Genomic DNA, 24,145 nt, shown 5'->3' with positions numbered 1-24,145 from the left:
ATTATATGTATTTACTTAATTTAATGTTTTGTAATTTACTAAATTATTTATTAAATCGTTAGACACTTACTTCTACACTACTGGCTTCAAACTGCCACTGCTTGTTGTCTATTGACACTATGACAAACTGGTAGCCACCAGAACCTGAAACATTCAAGAAAAATGTATACAATATTAAATGTTGATGTTGCTTACTAAGATGTCTGAATCTGTTAAATAACCAACAAAATCTGTATTTAGAAGCACACAATTTTGAAATTTTAGGTAAATTAGCCATGCAACATTCCAGTTATAATAAAAACAATTTTAACAGTAGAAATTCAAGCAATGGTTATAAATACAAGAGTAGCTTTTACAATAAATTTTGTAAAGCCATTTTTAAAAGTATTAATCCTTAATATTGTGCCTGAACATGGTATTACACCAAATTACAAAATTAAACATGCATGAAAATATAGCATACATGTTAAAACTATGCTGCTAACTATAAGAAAAATGTTAACATGTTTCACTTTCTACTTTAAAAAAAATTATAAGAATGATATGCAGATTAATATATGTATACACTGTAATTTTATAAAGATTCATGGTGTTGACCATAATAATGTGTTATAGATCTCACGTTTCCCTTAGTTGTTTTTTTTTAATTGGTCATGCTTAATTTGTATAGTGAACATGATCATACACAATACATACACTGAAATTTATATTATAATAAAGTTTGTTTGCAGATAGATTGCATGTCTTAATAGGTATTCCACATACCCTGCACTTAAAACCACATTTCTAGACCACATTTAGAAGGACTGAAGCAAAAATTCCATTGAAAGCATATGACAGGACTATACAGACAGTGAAATGAGACTGCTGCAATTTCAATGTTTTTTGCTTTATCATAAAAGTACACACAGAATTCAAAGTGTAGTTGGATGCTTGTGATCCAAGACTTTGTAAAACTCCACATTTTATTTACTATTCTGCTACCATGTACAGTGATATTTATATAGGCTCATATTAATGGCTTTCCGATGGAATAGAGGGTTCTTATTCATAGTTTTAGCTTTTATTTGATGCTTGAAGGTAGTGCCTTGTACCTACTACATACTCTTAATAAGAGACATTAACTTGTATGTAGACTTTTCTCCTGATAAATGAGTATGTAGATTAATTTAGTTTTATTATAATGAAATAGAATAACACACATTATGTAGGATGCTGCATTATGCAAGCAAATCAATATGCAGTTCAGTCAAGTGAAACGAAATATTACAGGTTAAAATAGTTGGAAATGCTGTGCTTCAACCAGATCAGTATTACTATTTCAACTCCATCTGGCATAGACCAGTATGTTTTGTGAAAAAGAAATTAAGAGAAAAAGGCCTTATCAGCACTGGTTTACAACAGACATGACAAAATTCAAATGCAATTAAAGGATCTTACTGCAAACTTGTATTTTACTGTTAAAAGTGCTGAAAAATATTCCTAATCTCATTGTAATGCTTTATAATCCTGGCTATACCTAAATGTTTATATTTAAGTTATATACAAAGAAATGACTGGGTTTAGGCTTCTGACATGCATCTGAAAAGGCTGTACATGAAACTACTTTTACAATACTGAACTTATATAATACACAAAAGCTTACAAAGGTCAGGTTGCTCCTTGCAAAATAAAAACATTTGTTTATGATAATTTGTATATCCCAGTTGAAACCTTATAAGTGTAATTTCATATATACTATCTTATTATTGATAAATAACTGTTCAGTAATCCTTCAGATATTCAGAGTTGGTACAGGACTGAGATACAGCAGAACTGAAAATATTTTGCTTATGTTTTACAGTAATATTCAAGAAAGCACATACAGAATAATCTAGTGTATGCAAAGGCTTTAAGATAATAATTAAAAAGTACTAGTGTAACTATTTTTTTGCCACTTAACTCATAGGAAGTAATTAAAAAGCCAAAATCTAAAATCAAAAATATAATGAAGACTTGATGCCAATTTTCATGCAACTGTTTCTTAAATCACATAACAGACATTAGGTAATAAACATGCAAAATTCAAATGTCATTACTCTATTAATCTTACTGAAGTGTTCAAACAGTAAGACAGTAAATTAACTCAATGTTCTACAAAGTACCAGTTTAATAATAAATACAATATTGTTGAAAACCATGACAATTTATTTACAAAGTGAACACAAATTACATAGTTCAGTTATACTGAAAAAAATACAATTTTATGAGTACAGGTCATTACAAAACAAGTGTTAATTTAAAATTTGTACATCTCATAAAAATTAGCATTAACAGTACTGAAAAATTAATTACCATCCATAACCTTTATATTTCTAGATCCATCACTCTTCATTCTTCGGTGCCATTTCTTAGCATTTAGTTTTCCAAGTGATGGATTGGTGTTAGGTACTGAAAGTAAGAGGTGAATTTCATTTTTATTTAACAAACCTGAAAAGTATGTGGGTAGGACAGAATAGATGGAAGTATATCATTAAAAAAATATATTATGCAGAGATTAAAAATTTAAAGCAAATAAATTTGCAATGAAGGTAGAAAAATAATTTGTTTACCAGGAAGATTAATCATTTGACAGTGGTTGTTTTAAGCACATACAAAATATTTGCAACCCATACACTGCATACAGTACACTTGCATTCAACTGCCAGAGGCAGATCATAACCTATATGACAAATCACTAGAAGTTAAGAACTGATCATAAACCAAAACCTTTAATGTCACACATTAAGGATTGAAAGTTAAGCATAACTAGAAGTTCCCATAACTAATTTTGAAGTTTTTATACTTTTACTTCCATTTTATTTTTCAAGATTTGCCAAAAAAAATACAACAGATCTTTAGCTAGAATCCCCATTGTTTCGATGCGACCTGATGAAGAAAAATGTATAAACTGTTTCAAATATTATACAGAAAAATCCATCCAAGAATTCTAGCTAACTTAAGAACTTTTACTTAAGATGAACATTCAAATGCAAAGGTGATAAAATATTGTGATAAAATAGCTGAAAATGAAAGTAACAATGTATGGATATTAAAAATATTATATGAAAGTTGTATCTGCCATTTCTGTCAAACATAGTTTACACTATGCATAATGTTTTTTTTTTAAAATGTGTGCTTCAAAATATTAGCAATCAGACCATAACCATGTTATGACAGCAATGTTTGACACTAATACCTTAATGTGCAAACAATATAAATAAGAAACTTCTTATTTGCTTTCTTAGTAAAAACAAATGTATAAATACTAGACATTTTTGAAGTAAATATTGTAAAATATATGTTATTTAATTTTCATATTAGTTTTGTTTCCAAGTCTTACAGTAGAACATTAATGCAAATTCCTAATGAATATTTATTTCTAGATAGGCCCAAGTGTTACCACATGAGATTCTAAGGATGTCAGGTTAAATAAAACAGACGAGAATAGGAAAATTACAGATCTGCATCAGAACAATGCAATAAGAATATATCTTATAATTTATTATTGTATGGTAAAAAACTCTTTTGTTGCAATAACAGTACTAATAATTTGATTTAAACAGTAGTAAATTTATTTTCTTCATTTAACTTAAAACTATGGAAATAATATATTTCATTGACCTAAAAAAAACTATAGTGCACATAAATGATACAAAACTTTGGCATTAGATTTGCATCATCTTTGGCAGTTAAGTAATCAACTTATTTCATTATTTAAAATGAAAGTTCTTAAAGTGCACTTGATAATGTACAATACAATTAATAAGCAATATGCAAAAAGTAGTTGAGCTTGCTAGGATGAGTGATAGTTTGATATATATTAACATTAAAAAATTATCTTATTAAAAACATGCTAAATCTTGATTCTTCAACATCCCTATTAATCTTTACATACAAGCTGGTTTTGTTTTTTCATTTTTGTGGAAACAAAATTTGGATTTCTATGTATGTTACAAAGCATTTAATCTACTTTCTAAAATTAAAATATTAGGCCTAAACTCTGTAAAAAAAATAAATAAAATTCACTGATATTTCCATGAAGCAATAACACATTAAGATCTGAACTTGTGCATTAGGAAACAGTCAAAGATACAAAATATCTTTAGGTAACATAATTATGTTACCAAAATTAAATACCTTGATTACAGTTTTGATACAACACATTTAGCAACTAATCAAATGCAGTCATCATTCAGTAATACATCTATCTACAGATGTCCATCAACATTATATTGTCACATCATCATCTTATTCCCAGTTAGTTAGAGCTAGCTCATGGCCTAACTTATATACAACCAGAATTAATGATTTAATATTTTCAGTGGTATAAATACACATTTAAAGATTTTTTTTAAAATTAAGATTACAGGTAACTGATTAAAATTGTACAGCAATGAATTTAGAAAAGATATATATTATACAACCTACCTCCACCAACTGTGAGATTAGCAAGTTCTGTATCTAGTTCATTTACTTGATGGGATGATGACGACCCTGAAGAAAGTTGGGTATAAGAGCCTCTAGGGTTTTGTCCAGGAATTTTTACTGTTACTTGCACCAGGTAAATTTCTTTACCACGAGTATCATTCATGTAGTCCTGAGAAGCAATAAAAGCATAATGTTTTTCAAGTACATTAGATTTCAATTAAATAGCTAGTGGAAAGGAAAAATATTGGAAAGAAATATGTAAAATATTTCAAGAGAAAGGTACTGAGAAAAGTAACGTTCACTTGAATATACGAGTGAATTTTACACACATCACCCAAGTCTAATATTAACCAAGTTAACAATCAGACATAGGTGATCACATAGGCTATTTACTACAACAATTAATATATTAATGTTTATATCTGAACCACTTGGGTTTATCAAAGAAAACTAATAATTTTCTTAATACACAGTAATAAGCAAGAAAATAATTATTACATTGAAGTAACATAGCTTTTGACAAATGCAACAAGTATGACTATAATGCAATGTGGAAAACCTAAAAAGAAAGTGTCACTCTTGCTATTTAAACCATAAGAGAAACAATAACACAATGTTATAAATGTTTAAATCTCATTTCCCTGATATTAAAGTACTGCAGTAATTACAACACAAGTCTTTCAAATCTAAAATAATTGTGGAAATTAAAGATTTTTATTTAAACAAAACATATTCAAATACTTTAATATAATAATCCTATACTTTTACAATTACACACTAGTAACAGAGTCTTCATAGTTATAATTAAGTAGAATTTCAGCAGTCAAATATTCTTTAAATGGGTTACTACAGTTACAGAAGTTGTATTACTAGGCGAAAATCCAAGAATATTCATTAACTGAGTTTTTATTTTCTTTATTTTGAGAAACTATTATTACATGGTTCAAAGGTATTTGAATGGGTAGCTACATATAAAATCACTGTATTGATATTCTGTGTGTGAAAATATGCAGTTACTTGTTTAGCAATTAGAAAGTTGAATAAACCTTTAGTTCCAGGAGCTTATGTAATTCATTATAGTAATACAGTAATTTAGCATTATAAAAACTTAATATTGATCTCATAATACTATTTTTATTCTTCTGGAAAATAAAGTTTACTACTCAAACCATAAGACATTTTTCTGAAGCTGTATTTGTAAGTAATAATTTCACATTAAGAAGTATTTACTAGTATAAGTAATTTATGTAGACAGTTGCATTACAGAATAGAAAAAATTCCAAAATTAATTGAAAAACTCCATTAAAATCTACTACTTAATATCTTGAAGATTGTTATTTGCTAAAATGCTTATAAGAAAATAACCCTGACTGGGAAATACTCACATGGAAACTTGGATGATATGTTAATCTTCCACCACTTGTTAAAGCTACATACTTTTTCTTCCATTCTTTATTTAAAGTTTTACTACTATGCTTATACAAATAGCCCTGGAAGAGTTATAGAAAAATAACACAACCTTCAGAAAGCAAAAAAAAAAAAAAAAGTTAAATATAAACAAGTTTCATCACTTCTAGGATTATTTTAATTTTTAAAATTCAATTCATCAAGTTTACTAGTAATTCACTAGTTTAACTTGATACTTTAAATACTGACATAATTCAAACCTGGACATTTTAAATATATTCTTTTAAACTATTTACATGTCAAACTACTGAGTGTCTCTAATGACATACAAGTCAAACAAAACAAAATATTAGCAAAAGTTCCATCAATATTGGATTAATTGTAGTATTATTGAATTACCTATGTATTTTACATAGAAAATTAATTATTTCATCTCAAATGTTTTAGTTAGATCTATACAGTGAGTATTGTAAAGTGGAAATTTGAGGGTTAAACAATAAAATCAACTTCTTTACACATATTTAATTGTACACCTATTACAATAATTATTAAATGCAGACTATTAGCTAAGTGTTAATATTAAGATCTAACATATTGTTAAACATCAAAAGATTGGTTAGATTTGTTTATAAGTTTTTAACATGCAAAAACTTAAAATTTACAAGAAATAACAAAATACAAACAAATGCATCTTATAATTGATAATTGTATAATCTATATAACATAGAGAGCTTTTCCTTTAAAGTATAAATAGTTATTTCTTTTTGATTAACAAAAACTAATAGTTTTTAAATTTATGCAGGAAAACAAGAAGATACAAGTAGTAGCTTCTGTTTAGTAAAAGTTAAAATGTTTTATGTTTCAATTACATAGAAAGAAAAATGTAGCTAATTATTCCTCAAGGTGTAGTCCAATGTTAACAGTTACATACATGGCTCAATATTAAGTCCATCTCATTTACTACAATTCTAGAAGTAAACTGTTCTTAACATTCGAAGGCTAGTTAATCATCATGAACATGTACACAAGTGTTAACAAGTAAAATAAAAAGTTGTCTCAACCTAACAGATTAACTATAGTTTCATTCACAGTATACACAAATTAAAAAAAATATTGAAAAATATAATTTATTAAATAAGCCAAATTGGCTGAATTAAGACTTTGAAAACAGAAATGTTAATACTTCACAAATCACATCTTTAAAACCAATCACATGAGAAACCAGTAATAATAATTTTTAAAGGTATCATACTTGCAGATCTTGAAAACTCACTACCTCTAGAAAACAAGTAGATAAATCTAACATTAAATTTCATTCATTTTTACCAACTCTCACATCAAAGTGAAAGACAATAGAACAATAAAATGGCAAAAGCACTGCACTACTTAATAGTATTACATACATAAAATTATAACTGATTTTAGGTTTATCATACTGGCATCAAAGCAACACATACAAACGTTTTATTTGACAATATAACCCTATTTTTTGAAAAATTCATGAACTATTAAATTTTACAATGTTATTTTAACTTGTCTCAACATATCACATGAAAAATGCTAAAATGAAATTATAAAAATTAATGACAACAATGTTTCAAATAGTTCATTTCTTTAATATCATTATACACATAAGTAGCAAGTATGTACATGTAATTGCACACTACTTTGCTATAAGAAGCATAATACTTTTTAAATTCTGTGCAAATATATCAGTTTGGCTATATGCAAAATATTTAGAGGATAGAAAAGTTTCAAAAATAAACTTTACAAAGCATTAATAGTAAAAAATTTTGAAGTTATTACTTTATTACAATTAATATTTTTTGGTTTTAAAAACATGTATAGAACTTATCTGGTATAAATTCTGATAAATAAAGTATCAGGTTACAACCCTTTTGTACAAAATTGCAAAACTATAGATTGGAGCATAGAATAGTAGAATGTTTGCATAACAATTATGGACATTAAAAAAGGTTTTCACGTGACGAAATGTGATTTTGATGAATTTAAAAAGTGTTTGTATACAGAAATGAATTTGACTAAATATCTGTATAAAAACGAATATTTCTGAAAAAGATATTGGTCACCTGGGCAAACAACAGCAAAATGAACTGTTAAAAACTTAGTTAGACCTTCCATGATCATTAAAAATAAAACATTACCTAAAATACTATTGAAGAATGAAAATATTGCATGATAGTACTTGTTTTTATGGTGGCAGTTTAATTTTCTTACTCAACAAAAAATATACAAAACTTTAAACATTAATCCATTCCATACAATAGACAATACTTTTTGTTTCCTCTAAACCTTACCTGTTTCAAAGGGATATGTCTTCCACTACCCACTTCTTCAACCTTCTTCCTACTTTCAGTTTTTTTTAAAATCTATCAGAAAGAAACAAACGTACACCTTTAAAAATCTTTTGCAACTTTTACAACTTTATTTCACACAAAAATCTTTAAGAAACATACTGAACAGTAAACTAACTCAGTGCTTTGCACATCTTTTCAAGTACCACATTTTTTAAAGTTCATAACGTAGAATGAAGTAAAAATACATTACTGTTGTTAGTTATCTTTGATTACACAGGCCTGAAAATTTGAACTTCATAAAAGTTTGATTTTCGTAATGTATTTTCTATAATTTAGCTGTGCAGATTTTGAAAATATTTTAACTTTTTCTATCATGTAAGGATTTTTTTTACAATTTGAAAATCAAAAACTTACTTAGATCAAATTATTTCACTAAATATGAGGAACTTCTTTTATTTTTATTATGTTTTGGCTCTAAAACGTTTGATAAGACTATCACATTGTGATGGCTCTAAAACGTTTGATAAGACTATCACATTGCGATTTGTACAAAGAAATGTACAGCGTAACAAAACGTGACCCAATTTTAATGCAAATTATACATTAACATAAAAGTACATATAACGTTCTGTGAAAAATTCGTATATGAAAGAAAATTGGATATCATTTTTGGATTCAACAAACTGGAATAACTGTGGAACATGTAAAACTTAATACAATAAAATCATTGCAGATTTGAGTTATTTTGGTAACTATAATTGAAATAAATAACATTTTTAAGAGAGCTAGATTTTAATGTATTTAATTATGATGTTGAAAAATAATCTTTGATCAAAAAATGGATTACTGGTTTATACATACATATCTATAAACTTTTATCACTTATGCCCTCAACTTAGTACTTGATATTCATATATGTATTCCATATAAACATGCCATTAGCTTAGTTTTCTAACAAGGACATAAAATTGATAAGTTTTCTTTAAAGGTCTGAATGAATATACTCAGACAATTTTATAATCAATAATGAACAGAATGACAATATTAGAGGAAACAAATCCACAACTCACAAAAAGATTAGGACTTTTAAGTGTTTTTTGGCAAGTGATTGAAGTAGTACTTAGTGATGAAAAATCTCTTGAATCGTCTTTCTTTATATTTGGAGTAGTTGCACCTTCCACATTTAATAGACCTTTTGGCTTTTTCAAATTAAGTTCTTTCTGTAAAGAATTATCAGCATTATTATCATATTAAATTAAGTTCTTTCTGTAAAGAATTATCAGCATTATTATCATATTTACTTTAGAACTAGCTTCTTGAATTTTGTTTAAAATTCAACTTTCTACACAATCAGATATAATTCCAGTTATAACAATAGATTTTGTTAATTTATACATCTGATGTTTCTCAATTTATCTATTAAACCATACATCTCTTTAATGTAATGTTTTCTCTTGACAAATAGCAACTGAATGGAATATTAACAGAATATATAATTTCTAAATTAACTCATTTCATTTATACTTTTACATGCAACTATACATGTCTTTAATAGCTTATTTATCATTTCATTTAACCCTATAATTAATCCAGCATTTTATATATATACACATACAACAATCAATCTACCTAAGAATGCAACATTTCATGTTTGCTTTATTTATGTCAAGAAATGAAATTTATATAACTACCATAACTTCTACATATATAACAGATATTTTGTATTTCTCAGAAGTAAACAAGATTGTATTGCTGACATTTTCTCTTGGTTTATCAAACTTCCTTCCATGGCATGAAACTTAAAGTCTTATTCAAAAACCAAAATAGCAAACAAACATCCATGTAGACCACAGTCAACATGTCATGTATAATATTATTCCAAACTCTATAGTCCATTATTTTAGAATATTCAACAATATATGTCCATGTAACTTCATCATGAAACATGGAGAGAGAGTGTGTTTGTGTCTGCGTGCATGTGACTGAAGTTGTGAGTAGAAGAGGGGAATAATAGAAAGTAAAACAGTGAATGAATAAACAGTTAAAAGTGAAGTAATCAGCAACAGATTCAGATTATTGTTAGTAGTGAGAGTTATTGTATCTATTCAGTTACATCAAAGATTATCAAGGAAATTCTGTTAGTTTTGTACAAAATTAGTTTCAAATTAACAAAGCTTGTAACAAATGAAAGATTATTTCGGTGAAAGTAAAACACAACTGATTAATTTCCAGACTTAAAGAAGACTCCTAGAGGTAAGAAAAACCAAAACGTTTCTAGAAAATAATGTAAACAAGAGACAGAAAATTAAAAGAACTAGAAGAAACAGAAAAAAGAAAATTTAAAGAGAATGGAAAAACAGACAGGAACTTTGGAGAAAAATTGAAGCAAAGAAACTTAATATTTAATGAAAAATTAAAAACAAATAAAATGGCTTGAGGACAAGACCAATGAAACTGTACAAGATGTATAGAGAAATGCAACAGGTCTTAAAAAGGCAGGTCACCATATATTTTCTTATGTTTTATTCATGTGTAAGGTTGTACAAAATAAAACTTGAACCTAGAACAGCTCTGGACTCTTCAAAGTCAAGAACTATTTTTGTGTTCTTTGAGTCTGAAACCAAACATTTTCTCTACCAATTTCTTTTTCTTCTTTCTCTCAATTCAACCAATCAGTGTGTATGTTTAAACTCAGACAAGACCAAAAGCAGTTAGTTCAGGCAATACTATTAAGTGGTTGTTATCATTAGCAGGAACTCATTATTGCAAAAGAAAATGAATATAGCACCCATTTCTTGGCACAAACAACAGTGAAATTAGGTCTAATTAGCAGAGGCTTTGGTGTGCCTAACCTATTCTGTAACAACCTGTTTTTCCAATTAATATTGCAGTGATTATTTTGATTTTACTTTCATCTATTTAAATAACTATAACATGTGTATTCTTTTATCTGTTATTTAGATAACTGCACATACTGAAATGTAGCTTTAGTATATGATATATAATAAAGTTTAATAGCGAACCCTTTCTTTTTTTGGGTAAAACTGTCTTGCATCATAACCGTACAACAGACTCAAAATACATTCCATAACTTTTCTACATTCAAGTTCTAGAGCTGGCTCCTAGACCTGAAACTATTTGTCAAAGCCTAGAATACAGGTTTATAAGGATATACCAGAAGAAAGTGCCTATAATTAAGTTTCTGTAAGGAAAGAAAAGGAGAAATCTTGGTAAAACATGGAAAAGTTTGCCTAAAATTTTCTTCCAAAGCTCTGTATGAAATAATGAATTCATTGGCACATTAACAACTTTTAAATGCTATAACAGACTAAGATATGAGAATTAGCCTGAAGTAAAATAAGATATGAAGTGTTTCAAATGTAATTCTATGTATTGTCATGAACTGCTGACAAAACAATGAATGAAACAAGAGCTCCAAGAGAATACCACAAGGAAATTCTTATAAAAGTAAAAAACCTGGCCATTATGTACAAGACTGAGAAATCAACAACTCTTAATAAGACAAGTAGACAATTGACTAAGAACGAATCTATGAAACCATCTTGGTCAAAAGAACAACAAATCTAAACTGACTTATTAAAAGAAAAGGAAGTTATTAAATTGAGGGAAACTGTTTACAAGTTTATGAATTTAATGATCATAAAGCCTGCAGTATGATGATCGACAGTGGTTCTACATCTACGGCCACAAAAAGGTAGGAAATTGCTTCTATAAGAAAGAAGAGATTGATAGTTGGAAGCTACACTTGTTGTAGGAGGTTTCTCTACACCTCCTTTGTGGATGGTTCACATAAAATAACATATCAAAGAATAAAGATGTCGCACAGGAAAAAAAACTTAAATTAGCTTGTGGTAACAAAAAAAAAGTCACTAAGATATTAATTCTGATAAAATTGTATTTCACTGAGGTAACAAGGTAGGGATGAAAAATTCTTGTTACATGAGAGGAAGAAATCTAAATTTAGGTATTTGTTGTGAAAGACCATTCTTTGTACCAAAAATAATTATATGATTTACAGAACTCAGAAGAACAAACAACTCCAATGACAATCACAATTAATGACCTCTGATTGATATTATGATGGCAAGTGAACTAGGTAATTTCAAAGAAGAATTTGCCACTGGAAATTCATCCTGCATAAGAGCCTAGGATTCTTGTTGAGACCATTTCCAAAGGACCAACAAGGACAAAGCCATCAAAAGGTTTGCTCAATTATCTATCCAGGAAAATTTTCAAGAGACAAAATGAATGACAACAAGAAACAAGGGGTTATCTCATCTGTATACCACAGCATTCAGAGAAGAAAACCCACAAAAAGACCTCATGAACAGACAATTTAATTATTGTTCTCTTTATGAATTCAGATTGTTCAAGAATTTTCACAACCCAGAAAGGGGATAATGTTGCAAGATTTATTTTAGTTGTTTTAATTTAGGTATTTGTTAGGAAGCTTGTGATTTGATCTGAACAAGTTATATTGTGAGTATAAGGTAAGTACAAGTAAAGTGAAGCATTGAATCAATTAAATGAATTAGCAGTTTGAATTACTAAGTAAGAGTGATTCATATCAGTATTAGTAATGAGTTAGTGGGTCTATTCAATTACTTGATCCATTAAGTAAGAAAGTTCTTTAAGTTTAATATTAGTGAGTTACAGTTAATACTAATTCTTGTCTTGTTGGAACAGTTTGCATATTCAGGATAAAGATAAAATGCAGAGAAAATAAATTCATTTGTTGTTGTTGCATGGACTGAACATTATTATTTTTTAATCAAAAAACCCACCTGATGATAGAATACATTAATAATTACACAATATTTAAAATTTTTACAAGTCTAGTTTTAATAAAAACGCCAACTTTTAGTAAAGAATTTACTGTTGCAATTTATTTCTGTTTAAAAAATATGATGGGATTAGCATTTAAATTAAGATTCATGATGTGTTCAAGGAACATTTAAAATGTAGTCATCCTGTAAATCATTGGACAACATAAACCACTTATCAGGTAAATTATAACTTTATAAACGAAAAGATTTTATTCAGCAATAGGCATGTGAACGAGAAACTGCGTAACAAGTAATTTGGGCTTCTTAACAATTTAGTGCCAAAACATACTTAAAAGCAAAAAGAATGAAAAATACTTAAAATACAAAAATGAATGTATAATTACAAAATTATAGACATCTTTGAGTTGTATTAGCTGTAGATAAGTTCTAATAGCTCACCATGGTGACTTTGGTTTGTTGGGTTTGCAAAATAGCCTTGTGAAGGTATGAAGAGGTATCTACCCCTATAATTTTGTTGTTGGCATTGAGCTGGGAGACAAATTCATTGTTAGAGTGGTTACAACATGTGGGTTGTTGAATGCTGTAGTTGCATCTACTCTGGTGACTGATGTGTGCTCCAAGACTAGAGGTTATAGCATCAACTTTTTGTTGTATGATTTTCTGGCATGCTACAATAAATGCAGCAAATGATCTAAACTACTTAATCTACAAAGGAGAAGCTATATAATTATTTTAAGTCTTTCAGTTGTAAGGCTTTACATAATTTTTAGTCTATAAATTAATTTGTGAATAAGTTTTCAAAACCTTACACATACAAAAATACAGAAATAGTTAAAATGAAAAATATAAATCAAAATCATATAAACATGTGGTCTGAAAATTAATTATGATATATTGTATGAAATACAGACGTCTAAGTACATTACATTGAAATAATTTTGGATGGGTAAGTAAGCAAGTCACATGACAACTACAATTAAAGTTGCAGTGCAACTACATTTTGATACTGTTTAGCATTTTATAAATAGTGTTATACCATTACAAGTTTACTGATTGTAGGAAGAGAGAGAGAGAGAAATAAATTAATACGAGTTATATTAAAATACATTTTTTGAGGATGATTAGATTAATTGAACTTGACATGCTACTATTATAATCTTCAGTTGGGAGACAATTTAACTTGCACACAAAAGTAAAAAACAGTAAAAAACATGGATAAAAACACTAAAATCATGAACTGTGATAGTGGTTCATAATAGGGATTGCAAATCATTACACAAAACTAATAGAATGTTTGAGCAAAAGGTACATAGTACCTAATGCTAACAATTCAGTTCCAACAGCACTGCAAAACCTTTACTGTTAATTTTTAAGGCTGAACACAAGCATGCACAAAAAGCATGTACGTTAATTCAATGAATATGAAAAACACCACTCGAAATACCCCATTTGTAAATATTTTAGTTTATTAATATTATTACTTTACTTACTAGCCTACAACAACAATGGCTTGATATACTACATCCAAACCTTTTACAGAATATTAAATAAGATACTGTGAGGGTCATAAATGCATTGAAAAGTATATTTCTTTCTTTTATATCTTATACAAGATAAAAAAAAATCATTTATAATATAAACAATCTTATATTATCTATCTTATAAACATTTGAAATTTTGAAAAACTTATTACTGGGTGGAACAAGAATTAACAGCTAATAACAAATGAACAACAGATACTCTGTGATTTGTACACTTTACAATTGGTATCTTTAAGGAGCCAATTCCTATACTATTGTTTCACTTCATATATAAAAAAATATCAGTATGTATTAGATTTTACAAACATTTGGAGAATAATTACTTTGAAAGCCATGTATTTAAATGAGTGTTTTATTTGAAATGAGTGATTTTCAACTGGTAAAAAAATTTTTTGTTTAGTTGAGATTGTGTCATAGTCTAGGCATATTTTTTTGCCCACTGCCATGCATTATGAATGTAAAGAATTTAGGTACACAAACTATGAATGTTCATTGTATTTTAAAACAAATCTCCACAACAATCTCCAGCTGCACCTTAACATTTTACATCTTGAACTAATGCAATCAAATATATCATGAACCATACCAGCTAGGTGCTAGCTATATATTTATTATTATTATTACAATGTATAAAGTTAGCTACCATACCAAATAATCCTTTGTCCACAGTTAAGCATAAGAAAACCAGGAAAAATATTGAAAGAAAAAATTGGAGATTTAAAAACTTGCAAATTAGTGTCATAAAAAAAAAGTAAGGAAACAAGACTAGAGATTGTGTAGACATTATTTACTCAAATTACAAATCCATATTTTGGCTCCTTGCTGTTACAATGTAAAATTACATTTGGTAGAATCAAAACAGGAATTTGCAAACTGAGTAAATTACATCTATTTGAAGGCTTTTAAATTTCTAATTTGTTTTATTTATCTTATTAACCTTGGAACTATATGCATAATATTTAGATACTTAATCACAGAACATTTTTCATATAAAATGTTGATAAAATGAACTGTGCATATAAATAAATAAATAAATAAATAGTCATACTAACCATCGTAAAAGACTTTTTCTACATTCAGTCCATACGTTGCAGAAGTTTCATAATAGGAACAACACTTGAGATCATTTGCTAATTTTCGAATTTGTGCATCACTGATGATTTTAGGTTTACTTTCACTAATCATATCTGTAAGAAAAGAAGCAAATGAAATATTATACAACACAAAAGTTATTGTTTAAGTCATGATAATTTATCTATAGATGCTATACTAAAATCTACATTTAAAACGAAATACGTTGTCACTTGTTAGTAAGTTTGCATCTCAAATATAGTTTCATGGATATATGAATCATACAAAATTAATAATAATTGTTTCTATTGGCACACATTTATCTAGTAGACCTTAAAAATACACAGTAATTTACATTTCAAATGTCTCTAAGAAATTATTTAAAAGGATACCTCAATACCATACAGAAATAAATTTGAACAGTTTATATAGTTAAGACAATTATCATTAATCACCATAAATTTGTTTGCATAATGTCATACCCATCTGTATGCATAAATCAAAACAAGTGTCCAAGTTATTTCAAAGTGATACAATTTGCATACATGGCAAAATTTCTTTAAGAGTAAACAAGTGCAAAATACTGTATGCTTAAACTGAAATAATGTTTTTTGTTGTTTGTTTTAACTTCAATTATGAACAAAGTTTGTTTTGAAATTTTCACAAAGCTACTTGAGAGCTATCTGTACTAGCCATCTCTAATTTGGCAGTGATAAACTACAGAGAAGGATGCTAATCAGTACCATCACATTATAACACCCTCATGGCATGGTTGTAAAGGCAAGCGTGTTCAGTGTGATAGAAATTTGAACCCTATGGTCAATATACATGCATGCAATACACAAGAAGAGACTATCTAATGTAATTCTGTTCCTTTAATGTGTTTTTTTTTTTTTTACACCTATTACTATGTCTTATGTTGAGTAATCGAACTTTGCATTCATACTAGCAATGCTAAGCAGAAAGCATTGATGTTGTTTGTACATGTTAAAACATGAAAACATGAATCACTTATAAATTTCTTTTGTACTCAAGATATTTTTGGAAATGATTCCAATTTGATATTGTTGATACTTAAACTAATTAATAAAGCTTGAACATTTTACATTATTCCTTGTAACTTTTTCAGCTCTATATAAAATTCTAAATACTAAATTTTGTTCTTGCAAGATTACTTTTTCCAATTATATATAACATAAGTTGTTCTGTACAAGTTTTCTATGTCAAAACAGGCAGAAAATTTAAAACCTTGACTGCTTTATTGTATTGTTAAAACAGGATGTACAAGTTTTATTATCATCATAAAAAACAGCATTTTTCTATTACTAAAATAAAAAACAATTATTTACTAGAAATGTACAAGGTTAGTTACATGGACATTTTTATTCATAAAATATTCAAATAACAATATACAAGATGCATGATACAGGGTAGCTTCAAAAATAACTGCTTTCAAATTAAATTTTATACACTTCATTGTGAAAATGTCTAATTTACATTTATATACAGGTACCTCTCAGTTTACACGGATAAATATATCTTATAATTAAACAACATTTTAAAAAGTAAATTACAGTAGAATAGTTTCAAACAAAAAAACTTCCTTAAAAAAAACAAATTTTTTAACTTAAGTAAATCTAAACAGTTTGTAAATTATTCATACGTGTTACAGTATGAAATTATTTACGTGCATGTTTGACATTCATTTTCTGTATAAATTTTGATTATTAATATTATACAGCTTACAGGTCTTTATCATGTTTATACCTTACTTTCGTCAAGTGTAAATGTAACTGGTGGTAAATACAACAATGTGTGTGCAAACATGTAAATACAGAATATTAAACAACCAGGTAACTATACCTTGAACTCCAACTAATATCAGGGGAAAGTCCCTAGAGTTCCGGAAAAAACATATTTTCTTGTAGTAATCAAATATATCGTTGAATGAAGCTTCATTTTCCATACTAAACACGCAAATTACACCATCAATCCAGCAAGAGAACTGAAAGAAAATTGTAACCTGTATTTAAACAATGCATACTTTAACAAAACTTATGAAAAAATGAGAAATCAGTTTTTACAATGATAAATATATCGTACTGCTGTAGTCTTCCATTTCTTGCGTAACTGTTTAAAATATTTATGTTATAATGAATAAAGTTATCAGAACACCAATACCCACAAATTATCGATTGGTTCATAAACCATTCACTACCAATAGGATTCACGTACTGTATGTACTGATTAACTTTGGTTTTGCCTGTTACAAAGTTTAGTGAAAAAAACTGTCGTTCAAAAAGTAGAAAAAAAAATCACTAATTTTTATACAACATGCGTAAAGAGTTGCTGCAGAAATTTCGTTCGCAACATTTTTCAGCGCACAAACAAATTCACTTTTTTTAAACGTCTCACTCTTCAGAGTTGCTGAGGGCGTCATTGGTATTCGTCCCACAGTTTCAGTCTCTCTTTCTCTGTCAGCGCGCGCGCATTTTGTAATGGGCCCCCGGTTCAGAATTGTTTGTTTGTTTTGCATTTCGCGCAAAGCTACACAAGGGCTATCTGCGCTAGCCGTCCCTAATTTAGCAGTGCAAGACCAGAGGGAAGGTAGCTAGTCATCACCACCCACTACCAACTCTTGGCCTACGCCTTTACGAACGAATAGTGAGATTGACCATCGAATTATAACGCCTCCACGGCTGAAAGGGCGAGCATGTTTGGTGCGACGGGGATTCGAACCCGCGACCCCCTTAGATTACGAGTTGAAAGCCCTAACCTACCTGGCCATGCCGAGCCCCCGTTTCAGAAACTCTGAAACTAAATTATCATGATCTCCTCAAAATCGCTTCAGTGGCGATTTAATGCTGTACCCTAAATAGCATCCTATGTGAAGTGTAGTGCACTGCTCTGAGTGCTAGCCATCATGTTGATGGACTAATTGTACCCTTGGAAGAAGAAATGTACGAACAGCGTGCACTTTCCAGAACACATTTCATTATTTAAACTCAAGTCCCCGCGTCTTAAAAATCCATTAAATAGAAATGATGGAGGCGACTCCAGTAAATAAGTACGAACAAGTTTTTAACAAAACGGTTAAAACTTACTGCTTAAAAATCCTGAAAACACATAGTTTACTCATTTGTTTTAATACCAACGTGAAAAACACTTTCTTTTAAACGTTTAAAAGAAAGTAAGTGGGAAGTTTGTTCCAGTTAGTCTAAGAACAATTTAAACACAATATAGGCTTCGAGTGCGTTTTATTTTTGTCTTTAGAAAGTGAAAAGTCACTGTTCTAATTACCACCCTCGTTCTTACTGTTTTATAGTACTACATTGGAAATTCCACAACACATTAGAAACAACCTGTTTGGAAAATATTAAAGTGAGTCTGTTATTTTAAATAACCATCTTTAAACATAGTTATCAGTATTATAAGTACAATAATTATACAATTATCTTCTTGCAAATGATAAGGTGTAGTAAAACATGACTCTCAAAATTATCGAATAACGTGAATGTTTCCTCTACTAGTCATTAGACCTTTTTTTTAAATGAGTAGTTGATGATGGTATGCAATATTTTTCTAAAATGGACCCCCAATCATTTTAAAGTTGAAATCGGCGCCAGTAGTAATACTAGTTATAGTATTTAAATATTCATTTCAGAAAAGAATTTCATTCGGTTAATTCAGTCTTCATGAAGAGGCTAAATAAAAATTATGTAATTTGCAGGAAAAATAACTTTCTCAGGCATCAGAAACCCCATTTTGCGTAATGGACAAATTTAAGAGCCAAGGCTTTTTTATTTTATTCATTTCGATTTAAAAGATTTCAGCACAGTGAGATTTTACCGTTATAATTTTACGACGCACTTATTCCCTTCCACATTCAATTAGCAACACTTTCAGAACAGCTCATGTCAGAAAATAAACTTCATTAAAAAATAATAATGATAAATTAAAAACCTGTTACTTTAGCTCAGGTCAAGTTATTTCCACAAAAGCTTACATTGTAACATAGTGTGTATTATTTCGTGTTATTATACTCCCTCAGACGGTGTTGCTCCAAGCCACAGTTCCGAGATGTTTATAATTTTATTCTGATTAAAAAAAAAATCATTTTCTTTCACAAGGTAAACTTTTCTTTTTAAAAGGTGAATCTATCAATGGAAGCACATCAAATCATTTACCAGCAAATTATAACTGGTATTTTATGTTATCTAGCTAGGTCACATGCTCCAAACATAATATTTGTTTAGGATATGGTGTTTGCTTTCCTCGCGTATTTACGAAACCTATTTATGTTTCAAAACTAAAGTTAAAACTGTTGCTTTACTTTAACGAACAGTTTTAGCCCAAAGTTACAAAATGGATTATCTGATGTGCATTATAAGCCCTGAATATTACAGCCGAGCATTCTTGCGGCTTTATTCTTTAAAAATTATTACTACAAAGATGATATTGGTTAAAATAACAAAATACGAAAACAAAATATATACCCGGAACTACTAAAAGGTGTAAAATAAGTCCTACGGTTATACTCCTTGTAGTTGTTTTTTCTACCGAAACTTTTTTTTTTTTTTTTACAGTGTGGTAATTTAAACATTTTGTTATTTCTAAGCTCTTCGCGGACTGGTTGTTAAGTATCTTGCGTATATGAACTAATAATAAATAAAACAGAACAGGATCTTAGAATGAGCAAGAGCAAGGTCAGTGATTGTCATCGTTTCAACCGGCTGTTATAGTTTCACGTTCAAGCTGGCGCCGAGACCAGCTTTCAGAATCCTTACATGTTTGATAAGATCTTTGTTTGTTAAGAATGAAAATTTTCTTTTATCACAGAAGATGCGTTAATGGTACCCATACCTTCAAACTGAAAGACCGTTTATTACAGTTGTTTATACAGTTAAAACCAAAAAAAAAATCAGTAGTTTTCCATGTTTTCAAGAATATAATCGATTTGTATTCTGGGTGAAAAAGATATAATATCGATACTTTTCTTGCTGTTGTAGATAAAATGTAAAAATACTTTATAGAAGCACTTAGGCCAAAAATTTAACATTTTTTGAAAAGCAGTGGTTCAGAAACCAATTAATCGATGTATATAGCGCGTAAGGCGTGCGACTCGTAATCCGAGGGTCGCAGGTTCGCGCCCGCGTCGCGCTAAACATGCTCGCCCTCCCAGCCGTGGGGGTGTATAATGTGACGGTCAATCCCACTATTCGTTGGTAAAGAGTAGCCCAAGAGTCGGCGGTGATGATTAGCTGCCTTCCCTCTAGTCTTACACTGCTAAATTAGGGACGGCTAGCACAGATAGCCCTCGAGTAGCTTTGTGCGAAATTCCCAAACAAACAAAACAGACAAATATATTTTATTAGCAACAGCTCCGAGTCAACATAATTCTCAGTGTTGTCAACTCTTTACTACTAATCTAACTAACAAAACATTTCTTTTCTATACTGAAAATGCATTTCTAGTAGGTACTGAGCTTACCCGTTTTTTCTGTTTTCTGTACGCGAGCCTTTCCATTACGCATGCCACACGCCTTCCAACATGTCTCTCATGCATATCATCATGGGTCATCTTTCCACCGAAAGGCGAGCACTAGTATTATGTGAAGCATGCGACTCCTATGTGACACAATCAAACTATTACTTTGAAGTTTGACAGAAAACGTGAGCAACAGAAGATTGTGGGGAGGAGGGTGAGAAGAAGGAAGTACTTAAAATCAAATTCCGATACGGTACTCTCCTCACAAGATTAGCTAAATTCCACAATGGAAAGAAGAGAACAGTACGAGGGAAGAACAAACTTACCCTCGAAAAGCATATGAAGGATATTTCTGTGTGTGAGAGAAGCAGAACAGATAATTGGAGGATGGGGGACACCATACCACTTCTGAAACGAGTATGTCTTCTCCATGACCAGCTAGAACAGACATGAAAGAAAAGGAAGGGAGCACATCCGAGTAGGAAATAAGTCAGGAAAGCGATCCCAACTCGATAAATACTGAAGCTCAGTCCCATAGAAGTAAGGTGGATAACAGAGTACGTTGTGTAGAATAACTAAAGCGTTGTGGACTGTACTCTATATGCTGGGTACAAACAGCAGCACACGAGTAGGATGAGGATCATACTGGGTCCACCAAGTGAGGGAAACATCGACTCCATGACATGATACAGGATTAGTACAGAGCCACAGATCCAGAAATGTGTCATCCTGTATTTCACCTCCTTGGACTGATGCAAGCATGACAAAAGATCTCAAAGAGAAGGAAAGGAAACAAACACGTTAATCATAGGAGGAAGGGTAAAGAAAGGCATGAATGATCATTTTGACAACACCTGCTGAACCAAAATATCGAAGATAAAGGGGCTCCAATGATAAACGAATGTCGCCAGACGAGTTCCCATTGAGTAATTACCAGAATCGTTATTGGCGTACCACGTGTTGTTGAAAACTACGAATAGCGGCACTGTGGGAAGAAGGAAAAGGCAAAGGCTGAGAAAGGAAGGGTCAGAAGACAAGAATTTGTGCCATGTTTGGCTTTGACTGGAAAAAATAGGCCATTAGATGAGAAAGGATGGACTGTTGTTGGAATGAAGCTACCCTCGACTCCAAAGACTAGGATCATATACACGAGATATCTCAAAAGTAGAACCATCTAACGATCTCATGTACAAGGCTCCAGGAGACGCATCATTGACAATATACCATTATAAGCCAAAAAGTCCCAACAACAAATAAAACACATTTTTAGGGTCAGAGCCAAAGACGCCAGCTGAGCTAACGTGGAAGTGAGGGGCAGAATGTACTTCAAAAATCCCTCAGGTTCCCGTGAAGAGCCTCAGTTACAAGATGTATGAAGGAAAGGTACCCACAAAAGAGTGATCAGGGTAAGATATACGGTAATACTAGGCATTGGTAAGATGAACGAGTCCCACCCCCACATGAGCAAAACTAAATTAAACAATTGTTGGTCCAGATATGAACAGTTCCCCCTATCATAAGAGAGAACATACTGATCCAAAGCCATCTGGGAACGAGGCATACTAACGAGGAGAAACGCTCAGTGTGAAATCCAATATCAGGGAACAAGTGAGGAAGTAAATAAAGTTGGGAAGCAGAATCACGTAATAGGAAAATACGTTGGTCATAAGAAATGGGAGCAATGGACAAAACTTCACGTACATGAGAAATGTAATTCGATAAATTAGATGAGGGCCCAACAGACTCCTCAGGTTGGGAATGGGAAGAACAAACGATCAAAATCCTCTTCAAGCTAGTCAGGATCAGGAGGAAGGGGCATACAATGCTCAGTCTCTGCGAATAAAGGCCAATGGATTCCTCAGCAGGTTATCTGCACCGGTGGTCCGATTATGGTATCAAACAGACAACTGAGATGCAACCAAAATGGTAACATTTACTTTGGAATACACGTTTGATACCAAACAAACAAGCTAAATTTTTCGCTGCAAAACAAGAGTAAATCAAACATTTTAGAAAGTAAAGTGGAAAAAATCTTGAAATGATCAAACTTAATTTTATTTTATTTCACGAAGTAATGAACAAAATGTGCAACGTCTGATATTAAGCATTGTCAAATGAGTGGTGATGGTTTTGTTGTGCCATATATAGAGGAAATCGCATGCCTCACGTGATAATAGTGCTCTCTTATTGGTGTAGAAATGACGTATAATAATTTGCACGAGAAACATGTTAGAATATTTCCAATATAGGGGTGAGTGGTTGGGTGCAGAAGACTTGTAGAGCGTTATAAAGAATTTGCATACAGAGGGCAGCACAAAACGGGAAAAAAAATCTTTGTCGTTTTGTTCGTTTTTAAATTTGCGCAAATCTACACGAGGGCTATGTGTTAACTTTTCCAAATTTAGCAGTGAGACTAGTAAGAAGACAGCTAGTCATCACCACCCACCTCAACTCTTGTGTTACTTTTACCAACGAATAGTAAGAGTTACCGCCACATATAACATCCTCATGGCTGAAACAACGAGAATGTGGTGGGGCGAGTCAAGCAAACTAACCACCAGACCATACTTGAGCGTTAATCTTGTGAGGAGAGGTAAATACCATATCGGAAAGTTAATTTGAAACACAAACTCCAGTCAAATATCAGTGTATTACGAGTTCATATTGTCTTTATGCGCATGTTGTGGTAGCAATAGAAACAATCCCATATATAAGAAAAGAGCGTATTAAAACTTCCATTGATAAATATATTGCAACTTTAACCATAAACTTCAAAGTTAATACCATAATATCAGAAATCGATTTATACTCTGAGTGTAATAAAACTTTAGATGTGTAGGACATGCTATGGAAATACAAGGGACACTTGGCTATACCGAGAAAGCTTTAACTTCATAATAACCGATAATTTTTTTCAGTTTAAAATTTTTCTTTGATAAACGTATGTAACAGTAGAAAAAATATTCAAGGAGGATATTTCACAAGTCAGCTATTGTGTGGTAGTGGTTGAAGCAGCTGTAAATATCCTACACAGGATAATCACAAGATAACCCCAAGAGGACTT

General features: G+C 30.4%; 1 protein-coding gene across 2 annotated transcripts in view; it reads right to left on the bottom strand.

Annotated features, from left to right (window-relative positions):
* The window catches only part of LOC143232689 (centaurin-gamma-1A-like), a 61,093-nt gene that overhangs the window by 14,263 nt on the left and 22,685 nt on the right, over positions 1-24,145 (bottom strand). For both annotated transcript variants that reach the window (XM_076468427.1, XM_076468428.1), the window contains 9 exons: positions 17,458-17,599; positions 15,576-15,710; positions 13,421-13,650; positions 9,245-9,394; positions 8,175-8,246; positions 5,835-5,939; positions 4,450-4,618; positions 2,335-2,430; positions 71-144 (listed from right to left, as the gene is read on the bottom strand). In XM_076468427.1, the coding sequence (XP_076324542.1) occupies positions 71-144; positions 2,335-2,430; positions 4,450-4,618; positions 5,835-5,939; positions 8,175-8,246; positions 9,245-9,394; positions 13,421-13,650; positions 15,576-15,710; positions 17,458-17,599 (1,173 nt within the window). The remainder of the gene's footprint in view (positions 1-70; positions 145-2,334; positions 2,431-4,449; positions 4,619-5,834; positions 5,940-8,174; positions 8,247-9,244; positions 9,395-13,420; positions 13,651-15,575; positions 15,711-17,457; positions 17,600-24,145) is intronic.

The sequence above is a fragment of the Tachypleus tridentatus genome, chromosome 11 (assembly GCF_004210375.1).
Source record: "Tachypleus tridentatus isolate NWPU-2018 chromosome 11, ASM421037v1, whole genome shotgun sequence".
In the NCBI taxonomy this organism is placed as follows: Eukaryota; Metazoa; Arthropoda; class Merostomata; order Xiphosura; family Limulidae; genus Tachypleus; species Tachypleus tridentatus.
Note: the sequence above shows the minus strand (reverse complement) of the source record. Positions and strands in the feature narration are given on the sequence as shown.